The following is a 12,050-nucleotide window of genomic DNA, read 5'->3' on the forward strand; positions in this document are numbered from 1 at the left end:
TCACAATGTCACCTGTGTACTGGGCCATGTAAGGGCACTCAATGTATTACCCAAGGGCTTTATACAATATGCATGAGAGTCACAATTTAACACCTTTGTGGTGGTATGAACCCATGTTGGACCCATGGCTCTAAGCCCAGGAATGAGAGTCAACATCTCTCCAATTGGCTGATCCATATATGAGAGTCCTTGCCTGCCTATGAATTACATTTAGAAATGAGTCATTATTCCTACTTTGACTGGATGTTTGCATATCACAGTCAAAATTCCAACTATGGGCTGGACACGGTGGCTCATGCCTATAATCCCAGCACTTTGGGAGGCTGAGGTGGGTGGATCATCTGAGGTCAGGAGTTCAAGTCTGAGACCAGCCTGGCGAACAAGGTGAAACCCCATCTCTACTAAAAAATACAAAAATTTGTCAGGTGTGGTGGTGGATGCCTGTAGTCCCAGCTACTCAGGAGGCTGAGATGGGAGGATCACTTGAGGCTGGAAGGCAGAGGTTGCAGTGAGCAGAGATCACACCACCACAATCCAGCCTGGGCAACAGAGCAAGACTCCATCTCAAAACAAAAACGGAAACAAAAACAAGCCATAATTCCAACTATGGACTGCATCTGCATGTGAGAGTCAGGACCTCAACAGTGGGCTCTCTCCATGGTGAGGTTACAATTATAATGGTTGGCAGGGTGTTCATTTAAGAAACACAGTCTCATCTGTGTTTTTGCCTTGTGATGATACTCTGTGCCACCCGAGATGCTTTTTACAATATTCGAGAGACTAGTAATTTTCTTTCTTTTTTTTTTTTTTTTTGAGACGGAGTCTCACTCTGTGGCCCGGGCTGGAGTGCAGTGGCCGGATCTCAGCTCACTGCAAGCTCCGCCTCCCGGGTTCACGCCATTCTCCTGCCTCAGCCTCCCCAGTAACTGGGACTACAGGCGCCCGCCACCTCGCCCGGCTAGTTTTTTGTATTTTTTAGTAGAGACGGGGTTTCACCATGTTAGCCAGGATGGTCTCGATCTCCTGATCTCGTGATCCGCCTGCCTCGGCCTCCCAAAGTGCTGGGATTACAGGCTTGAGCCACCGCGCCTGGCCTGAGACTAGTAATTTTCTATGACCTTTGCAAAAAGAGGAGACTCAGGACTGTATTTGTTTACCTAAGCCTAGCTAGGAGAGAGTATATCTCTTTTGTTGTCTGGTTCGACGTGTGAGAATCACCATAGCAATTGTAAGCTGGGGCAAGATATATGTCACAATTACACCTGTGTGTAGAGAGTGAGCAGGAGAGTCATATCACCTGGGGCTGGTCCAGAGATATGCCACAATCTTTTTTGAGGGCAAGGACCAGGCAGGAGAGTCACATCGCCTAGGTGCTTGGCCAGGGATGCATTAAAATCTCTTCCTAGCTGGGCACAGTGGCTCATGCCTGTAATCCCAGCACTTTGAAAGGCCAAGGCAGGTAGATCACTTGAGGTCAGGAGTTTGAGACCAGACTGGCCGATATGCTGAAACCCCATCTATACTGAAAATACAAAAATTAGCTGGGCATAGTGGTGCACACCTGTAATCCCAGCTACTCAGGAGGCTGAGGCAGGAGAATCACTTGAACCTGGGAAGCAGAGGTTGCAGTGAGCCAAGATTGTGCCACTGTACTCCAGTCTGGGCAATAGAGCGAGATTCCTTAAAAAAAAAAAAAAACCCAAAAAACTCTTCCTGTAAGATAGGCACAGGCAGGAAGGCAGCAAGTCACATCACCTGGCTGCTGGGCCCAGTGATATGTCATAACGCTGTCCATAAGCAGCACCCTGAGAGGTGAGATACAATACCTGGTGGCTGATCCCAGTGATATGTTACAATATTTTCTTTGGGCATGGTGCATGTAGGTGAGGAAAGTCATATTTCACGGGTGATGTATGCCAAAATATGTCACAAGTCCCCCTGTAGGCAGGGCTGAGGCAAGAGGCTCCCATCCCCTAATGTCAGACGTAGTGATATGTGACAATACCCAAAATATACAAGGTCCAGGCAAAAGGTGAGAGTTACATCATCTAGGTGCTGGGTCCAGGGGGATCCATCACAATTCTTTTTTTGACAGGGCATAGACTGAAGAAGAGTCACATCATCTAGGTGATGAATATAAAAGATATGTCATAATACTCTTTTATTTTTTATTTTTTTGAGATGGAGTCTTGCTCTGTCACCTAGGCTGGAGTGCAATGGCACGATCTCGGGTCACTGCAACCTCTGCCTCCTGGGCTCAAGCAATTCTCCTGCCTCAGCCTCCTGAGTAGCTGGGACTACAGGCGCCCGCCACCGCGCTTGGCTAATTTTTTTTGTATTTTAGTAGAGATGGGGTTTCACCGTGTTAGCCAGGATGGTCTTGATCTCCTGACCTCATGATCCGCCCGTCTCGGCCCCCCAAAGTGCTGGGATTACAGGCATGAGCCACTGCACCCAGCCAGACACAGAGATCTTATCAGAATGTTTTTGGGTCAAGCTTTTGGTTTGGAAAAATCTATGGGGTGATGTGTCCTCAGGCACCTTTTAGTTTCTTCCTGGTCCTGGGTTTCAGTACTATCTGGGAATAAACCAAGATATCTACCATGGTTCTGTCAGCTAAAGTGCCTAGTGAATGTCAGCTTCTGGTTTATTTTCTCCGTAGGATGACCTGAGGTATGGAATGTGTCCTCTCAAGGAAGCAAGTGGATGCCCTGGGGCTGAGAGGAATCTTCTGGTGCACTCTTATTTTGAAAAGGTAACCCCTGGAGACATTAAAATTGTCCTCACCCAACCTAGCTTTCATTTCTTGGAAACACATTGCTGGTCAGCCAATCAGATGCTGGTATTGAGGGGAAAACACAAAAATAATTTCTGCTCCCTGGATTATCTAAGGGGGCAGAAAAATAGTGAAATAAATATAAAGAAAAATAGTGGGAAAAAAAGTGAAAATTTTGTTACCAAAAAGTATTCCAAAAGACCAATAACAACAGAATTGACCCCAGTGACATGGTGTAAGAGCTTGCAAAGTAAAATGCACCTGGCGCAGTCACTGGGGCATAATGCAATGTCTTCTGAGTGGGTGGTTCTTGAGCACATAAGTGAGCAGGAGTGGGTGGAAGAATCTCTCCCGTGATTGAATGACCTGACTTGAAACATGAGCCCATGTGAAATTTTATTTAGACCACTGAAGACACATGTAGCTGATCTCCCCCACCCCCCGCCGTAAGACAGAGTCTCACTCTGTGGCCGGGCTGAAGTGCAGTGACGTGATCTCGGCTCACTGCAACCTGTGCGTCCCAGGTTCAAACGGTTCTCTTGCCTCAGCCTCCCAAGTAGCTGGGAGTACAGGCACGTGCCACCAAGCCCAGCTAATTTTTGTGTTTTTAGTAGAGGCGGGGTTTCACTATATTAGCCAGGATGGTCTCAATCTTCTCATGATCTGCCCACCTCTGTCTCCCAAAGTGCTGGAATTACAGGCATGAGCCACCACGCCCAGCCTTAGCCGATTTTTTTTCATGAGAAAAAGAAGAAAAGATATGTGCAGAGATTTTACCGAAAAGGGTCCCAATCCAAACCCCAAAAGAGGGTCCTTGGATTTCGCTCAAGAATCAAGGTGAGTCCGTAAAGTGAAAGCAAGCTTATTAATAAGAAATAAAAGAATGGCTTACTCTATAAGGCAGAGCAGCCCTGAGGGCTGCTGGTTGCCCGTTTTTATGGTTATTTCTTGATTATTTGCTAATCAAGCGGTGGAGTATATATGCCTCCCCATTTTAGATCCTAAAGGGTAGCTTCCTGATGTTTCCATGGCATTTGTGAACTGTCATAGCACTGGTGGGAGTGGAGCAGTGAGGATGACCAGAGGTCACACTCACCACCATCTTGGTTTTGGTGGGTTTTATCCCACTTCTTTACTGCAAGTTGTTTTATCAGCCAGGTCTTTATGACCTGTATTTTGTGCTGACCTTTTGTCTCATCCTGTGACTTAGAATGCCTAACCATCTGGGAATGCAGGCCAGTAGATGTCAGCCCTATTTTACCCAGGCCCTATTCAAAATAGATTTGCTCTGGTTCAATATGCCTCTGACATTCCCCCCCCCCCCTTTTTTTTTAAACAAGGAAACCCTTAACCCTAAGGGTTGTAGAGGAATGAAAATCGATCTTCTGCTACTACTTCATGCTGAATAGAGGTGATGATATTCTTGCCTAACTTTTAGGGTCTTTTGTATTTGAGGTAGAGAGGAGCTCAATCAGAAAGCATCAGTATGATGAGGGCCATTCCTAATTCTGAGTTCCAACAATAGGTGATATCTGGAAGATTAATAAGTGTTCACTTTAAGAAAACACCCAGGAAGTTTATTCTGCATTTCTACACAAGGAGTACAATGGCAATATATCAATATATTCACAGTAAAGCAAAATAAGCAAAATTATTCCAAGTAAACTTAAGAAAGATTTCATGAACTGGGCATTTGTTGGAACGAAGCTGTTATGAAGTTGGTGGCTGATTGTAATGTCTTCAGAATTCAAACAGTGATCCAGATTTTTACATTACCCATCCCTCTTGCTTGTTTCTTCTGAGCTGTAGCCAGAGATTACTGGTTTGTTCACAGAAATTAGTAAGGTTAGCTAAAATTGTAGAAAGAAACTCGAAAACAACTGATGAGAATAGAATCTAACAAAAAGTGTACCATAGTATTTGAAATATAATTTCTCTTTCCAGTTTCCCATTTTTATTAAAGATGAATTATAATAGGGCCAATTTACTTGTAAAATAAGTTTTAGTCTTATACTTGGCCTGATTATTTCTTTTTACGTAGGCCTTTTAAATTGGCTTTGATGGAACCTTGTTTTATAAAAGGAATCTCAGATAAGAATTTTTTTTTATTTACCACAAGCCAGGAACCCTGTACAGGGGCTGTGTAGACAAGGTATGATACCAGTTTTCCCATGGAGCTTTTATTGGTTCTACAAGTCAAGTTTAGTTCATTAAAGCATAACATGTCATTCTAGTCATAGCCTTGGTAAAATAACAAGTTTCTTTAATTGTGTCCTGTTGTAAAAGAAAACAGTTTCTTATTGCACTTATATAAATAAGTAAATTGTCATAAGTTCAGAATACTCAGAAATATTTTCCAATTTTTTTTCACAGGTGTATACTTTACTCAATTGTTAAAAGGTGTGAATAGTTCAAAAGAATAGTTTCTTTGACTCTGAAAAACAAAACAAAGGATCAATGATGTTTTAGGCAAAGTCAAAAAATATTACTTCAGTCTTCTATTAGTTTAGTCCACTCAGTTAATTCCTGTTCTGTTTGATAGTCATGACCATTTTAGTTCTCCATTAGTATTGAAAGTTCTTCCTCAGGCCGGGCACAATGGCTCACCCCTGTAATCCCAGCATTTTGGGAGGCCAAAGAGGGTGGATCACGAGGTCAGGAGATCGAGACTATGCTGGCTAACGTGGAGAAACCTCGTGTCTACTAAAAATACAAAAAGAAACAGCTGGGCGTGCTTGCAGGCACCTGTAGTCCCAGCTAGTTGGGAGGCTGAGGCAGGAGAATGGCGTGAACCTGGGAAGTGGAGCTTGCAGTGAGCTGAGATCGAGCCACTGCACTCCAGCCTGGGTGACAGAGTGAGACTCCATCTCAAAAAAAGAAAAGAAAAAGCTCTTCCTCTATTCTAATGTCACAATTTCTAATGTTATCAAAAACTTGCATTTAGGAACATCTGCCAATGTCTTATAGTTGACTACAAATCATCTTTTGAAGAGGATCAACACAAGATGATTGTCCGGATGGCCAAGTCTTAGGGCAGTTACAGTAGAAAAAGAACATGATTGACAAGGAAATTTGGTTAGCTCTGTGGCATACAATGATTTTGGGTAACAATTGTAATTATTATTATTATTTTTTTTTGAGACGGAGTCTTGCTCTGTCCCCTAGGCTGGAGTGTAGTGGCGCAATCTTGTCTCACTGCAATCTCTGCCTCCCAGGTTCAAGCGACTCTCCCGCCTCAGCCTTCCAAATAGCTAGGATTACAGGCACCTGCCATCATGCCCGGCTAAGTTTTGTATTTTTAGTAGAGATGGGGTTTCACCATGTTGGACATGCTGGTCTTGAACTCCTGATCTCAGGTGACCCGCTCGCCTCAGCCTCCCAAAGTGTAATTATTAATAATATACACTTAGTCATATTAGAATTATAACAATTTCCTTTTTTTTTTTTTTTTTTTTTTTTTGAGTTGGAGTCTTACTCTTTTGCTCAGGCTGGAGTGCAGTGGTGTGATCTTGGCTCACTGCAACCTCTGCCTCCTGGGTTCCAGCGATTCTCCTGCCTCAGCCACCAGAGCTGAGCAGCTGGGTGCATGCTACCACGCTACAGGCCTGGTAATTTTTGTGTTTTTAGTAGAGACGGGGGTTTCACCTTGTTGGCCAGGTTGGTCTTGAACTCTTGACCTCAAGCGATCCGCCCATCTTGGCATCCCAAAGTGCTGGGATTACAGATGTCAGCCATGTTGCCCAGCCCTATAATTTTGAAGCACATACCAATGGCATATTTATACAAATATAGTCCAAAAAGAGTAAAACATGATTTCACATTTGACAATGTTTCCTGTATCATTTTTATACTAAATGATCCAGATTTCACCATTATATTTGTGTATTTGTGATATCAAACCCAATGGCTTGATCTCGGCTCACTGGACCTCTGCCACCGAGGTTTAAGTGATTCTCCTGCCTCAGCCTCCTGAGTAGCTGGGATTACAGGTGCCTGCCACTGTGCCTGGCTAATTTTTGTATTTTTAGTACAGATGGGGTTTCAACATCTTGGCCAGGCTGGTCTTGAATTCCTGACCTCGTGATCCACTCACCTCGGCCTCCCAGAGTGCTGGAATTACAGATGTGAGCCACTGTGCCTGGCCTTAATGAATCTTTAGACAAATTTATCCAGTTTTAATGTTTGACCATAAGGTATTATTCTCATAAAACTTTTATAACTATTTACACATTTTTTGTTGTTAAAGAGTTGATCAGAGCTTTAAGAGAAACTTGTCATTTTTATCTCAGTGTTCATTATATATTAAAACTGGATAATACCCCTTTAACTTTAGTCAATATGCTCACAGAATCTCTTTTACAATTAAATGTTCAAAAATTATCCACAATTTGTTAAAACTTTCAGTTTTATTCTATCTAATTTGAAACAACCTTTTAATCTAGACAAATCTACATTTCTATTTTTTATAAACTATCAAAAACATATTTCATTTTCTTTGCATACCTTGCATGTAAAACTGTTTTATAGTAGTCAAAATTCCATGTTACAATGTTAATTCTTAGTAACTTTTACCTATGGTGAAAACCGTGGTAAGTGGGATTTTAGTTGTGTACTAGGTGTGGAGTCTAGGACCCAGGCACAACTGTAGATAAGGTCTGACTCTTTCCAGTGTATTAATAGTTAGAGGGTGTAACTAATTCCTTGTGCCTCAGGCCTTACCTAGCTGTAAAGCTGGCAAGTTGTACAGTAAGAGTCTTCGTGGCATTTTATGAAGCATTCAGAAGATCTAATCACCTTTAATTGTATAACATTTCTTGTATAAAATCCCTTTCATGAATGCTTTCGTTTCTTATACAGACTATCGACAATATGTTTGGACTTTCTGATTTGTCCTCAACATCCCTCTTTTTAAATAACCAGTCATTTTATTTTAGGAAAAGAATTTGCTATACAAGATTTTTTAAAATATAAAACCCTTTTTCTTTATAACCTTCTTTGTATAGTAAGGGGGCATGATGAATTCCATATGTCCCCAGGCCTTATTTAGAATCTAATGGCTTCAAGGTAGGAAAATTGAACAATTTTTAAAAGTCAAAGAAGCAGTTTATGACCTTAAAATATTTGGTAAACCTAATATCTGACCTGTATAATTTTGATCAAATGTTTATATTTTGAAGACATTTTATTTTTCCAATAATCTTTACAACTGTTTAATTGCCAAAAGATTACTTGTCACATCTACTAAAAGGCATTACACTTTTTACTTTTCTGACAAAATATATGATTTAAGCTGTTATTGTTTTTAAACCAGTTAATCAGAGCTCTTTTATATCACACACACAACACAGAAATATACAGACAAAAGTTTCAGTAGTTGTAAGGTTTTTCCTTTGTCAGTTTCTTAATTGAATTCCTACCTTCAGGATGGATCCCAGGGCCAGGAAAACACGTAGTTCTTACAGCCTAAACAGTAAACACAGCTGGAAGGCAAAACAGATCCTCCAAAACTAAGGGTTCCATTTTAAAATCAGATCATGGATCTAAGAAACAATCAGTCCATTCCCATGGTAATCTTATTTCTCAGTTGGGTGTGGGGACATCCCCATACTTTTTATGTGGTCAAGGGTATGTTTCTCTGATCCAAATGTGAAGAGCTATTTTCCCATAACTGCTATTAGCCATCCTCAAAAGTATATTTCTTACTCAGTTATTACATACCAAAATTCTTTCATATGTGAAATAATTTCTGATAAACCCAGAAGTAAAAAATGTCAGATAATGAATGCAAAACAGAACAGAACCTCAGATTTTGAGAGAGATCTATCCACTTTCAATTCCTGAGGTTTCATGAGGAGAAAAGGGTGTTTCCTAGACAGGGCCTGTGGTACCTCCTCTGTTTTTCTCAAGGATTGTTAGGTCAAACACAGTAAAATGGAAGATATTCAATGTTCTTGACGTTTTACAGTAAAAAGTGGACTTTTGGGGGGTGTACAGTTCTATGAATTCTGACATATCTACAGGTTTGTGTAACCCACAATATAATCAGGATGCTCAACAGTTCCAACACTCCCCACAGCCCCCTCAGCCATCCCATCTTGCCACGCTCCCCCTGCACACAGGCTGTTAGAGCTTGAATATCTGCTTTTAATTAAGGCTGACTTCTAAGCTTAGTGATGTAGGGTCCAGCCCCACAGGGTTGGTGGGTTTTTCTCTCTCTATGGAGAGACGAGAGATTGTAGAAATAAAGACACAAGACAAAGAGATAAAAGACAGCTGGGCCCAGGGGACCACTACCACCAAGACGTGGAGACCTGTAGTGGCCCCGAATGCCTGGCTGTGCTGGTATTTATTGGATACAAGGTAAAAAGGGCAGAGTAAGTAGTGTGAGTCATCTCCAATGATTGACAACGTCACATGAGTCACATGTCTACTGGACAGGGGGCCCTTCCCTGTTTGGCAGCCGAGGTGGAGTGACAGAGACAGAGGTCACAGTCTATGCCATTATTTCCTCATATTAGAGGTTTTTAGTACTTTCACTAATTTTGCTACTGTTATTTAGAAGGCAGAGCCAGGTGTACAGGATGGAACATGAAAGAGGACTAGGAGTGTGACCACTGAAGCACAGCATCACAGGCAGACGGTTAGGCCTCCAGATAACTGTGGGCAGGCCTGACTGATGTCAGGCCCTCCACAAGAGGTGGAGGAGTACAGTCTTCTTTAAACTCCTCTGGGAAAGGGGGACTCTCTTTCCCAGTCTGTTACATAGCGGGTGCTTTTCCTTGACACTGATGCTACCACTAGACCACGATCTGCTTGGCAATGGGCGTCTTCCCAGACACTGGCGTCACCGCTAGACCAAGGAGTCCTCTGGTGTCCCTCTCCGGGTATAATAGGACTCACACTCGTCTTCTGGTCACTTCTCACTGTGTCCCTTCAGCTCCTATCTTTGTATGGTCTGGTTTTTGCTAGGTTATGATTGTACAGCAAGGATTATTATAACATCAGAATGAAGGTAATTGCTACAAACTAATGATTAATGATATTCATATATAATCATATCTATTATCTATATTTAGTATAACTATTCTTATTTTATATATTTTATGATACTGGAACAGCTCGTGCCCTCGATCTCTTGCCTCGGCACCTGGGTGTCTTTCCGCCCACAAGTGCTCTTTTAAATTTCTTATTACCAGACTTTAGTCAGGTTAAACGGCCAATATCTCTGGCTTCTGAACTTTGCCAAAGGCAACTTCACAGGTATTCTGAGAAAGGAAAACTTCAGGTTCCTAGAGGGAAAGAGAATCGACAAATGGTAAAGGTCACCGAAATATCAAACAAGAAAGTACTCATCCCCTAAGCTGGAAATTGAACCCTGAACCTGGGCCACCATTGTGATGGTGGAGACCAAGAGAAAGTACTGTCACGTGGTTACAAGGTCAATCTTCCAAGGACATGACTGACCAGCTTGCTGGGCCATCTTGAACCTGTGAGGTCCTAGGCCAGCATTCTATCCTGAGGTACCCCCTCTTAATGACAGAACAATACAGAAAGACATTTATAGCACAAAGTACAACAGATTTGTTATATCTTAAGACTAGTATCACAAATGCATTTTCCAATTAAAACTTTACAGAGGAGATAAACAGTGATTTTTTTTCCATTCATTCAATGAGTTTGCATATATAGAGAGAGGCCAGAATTCTGTTTGGTAAGAAATTTGTACCCTTCTGCCAGCATGCCAAGCTTCTGGGTTCCTTTTCCCTGAGTGGTCCTAGTGACATGGCTGGCTGCCCCACAGCACTGGGGGCCAAGCCACAACACAAAGGAAAGTTATCTTTTTTCATTTTGGCCAGAGCAAAATATGTGTGACAAAACACATATTTTTTGATATTGATTACCTCTCTATTTAGCAATCAATATCAAACTGGCAAGCCTCAAACGGCCCCAGTTGGGCCCATTATCATTAATTCGACCTCCAATCAGGAATTTCAGCTTGAGGCCTCTGGGCAAGACGGTCATCCCGAGTAACAGAAAAGATAATAAAGGGAAAGGAGAGAAAAAAGCATTGCCTGTGGCAGAGTACGGAAGGCAGAGAGCTCAGGGAGGCTGGAGAAAGACCCACCAGCTGCAGTGACAATGAAAAGCTCAGGTGGCTGCTTGTCGGTAGGAAAAGGATCTTTCCAGCAGTCCTGTCAGCTCTCAAGTTGTCCCTTTTGGAGAGGAGAAAGCTCCCCATGTTCTGTGGTCCTGTAGATGCCTCATTCTGTCACCTATAGCTACCAGCAAAGAGTACAAGACAGCTTAATCATAAAAGAATTGCAATTAACATCTCATAGTACCAAACCAGTTCTTAGCTGAGAGGGACTTTACTGAGAGTGGTGTCTAACCTAAATCTTAGGAAGGACTATAACCTTCCTAAGTTGGGCCTCGAATCCAAGTTCAGTCAAGCATCCTTGCTTTTTATTAAGAGGTGTCTTTGACCCACTCTGCTTTAGGAGAGACTGTAACTCCCCTAAGTCGGGCCCCTAACCCAATCCCATCCTTTACCCAGCTGTATGTACCCTACTCACTCAGTGTCAGCCATTAGTGGGCATAGGTGGTTTTCCTTTGGGTCAGAGGTCTCTTCAATATAGTCCCTTTGTGGTTGCCAGAAAAATGTTACCGGAAAGAAGTCCTGACCCATACCCCAAGAGAGGGTTCTTGGATCTTAAGAAAGAATTCAGGGTGAGTCTATAGAGTAAAGTGAAAGCAAATTTATTTATTTTTGAGACGGAGTTTTGCTCTTGTTGCCTAGGCCGGAGTGCAATGGTGCGATCTCGGCTCACTGCAACCTCTGCCTCCCAGGTTCAAGCGATTCTCCTACCTCAGCCTCCCGAGTAGCTAGCATTACAGGCATGGGCCACCATGCCCAGCTAATTTTGTATTTTTAGTAGAGACGGGGTTTCTCCATGTTGGTCAGGCTGGTCTTGAACTCCCTACCTCAGGTGATCCACCCATCTCGGCCTCCCAAATTGCTGAGATTACAGGTGTGAACCACTGCACCCGGCCTGTAAATTTATTAAGAAAGTGAAGAAATAAGAGAATGGCTTTCTCCATAGGCTGGTTGCCCATTTTTATGGTTATTTCTTAATTTTATGGTAAGCAAGGGGTGAAATATTTATGCCTCTCCTGTTTAGACCATTATGGTGTAACTTCCTGATGTTGCCATGGCATTTGTAAACTGTTGTGGCACGGGTGGGAGTGTAGCAGTGAGGATGACCAAAGGACACTC

General features: G+C 42.5%; 1 protein-coding gene across 1 annotated transcript in view; it reads left to right on the forward strand.

The window, feature by feature from the left end:
* LOC104669314 (zinc finger protein 100-like) overlaps positions 1-12,050 on the forward strand; it is a 55,929-nt gene that overhangs the window by 8,828 nt on the left and 35,051 nt on the right. The window contains 1 exon segment of the mRNA XM_030942328.1: positions 2,663-2,755. Within this exon segment, the coding sequence (XP_030798188.1) occupies positions 2,663-2,755 (93 nt within the window).

This window comes from Rhinopithecus roxellana, chromosome 12 (genome assembly GCF_007565055.1).
Source record: "Rhinopithecus roxellana isolate Shanxi Qingling chromosome 12, ASM756505v1, whole genome shotgun sequence".
Taxonomy (NCBI): Eukaryota; Metazoa; Chordata; class Mammalia; order Primates; family Cercopithecidae; genus Rhinopithecus; species Rhinopithecus roxellana.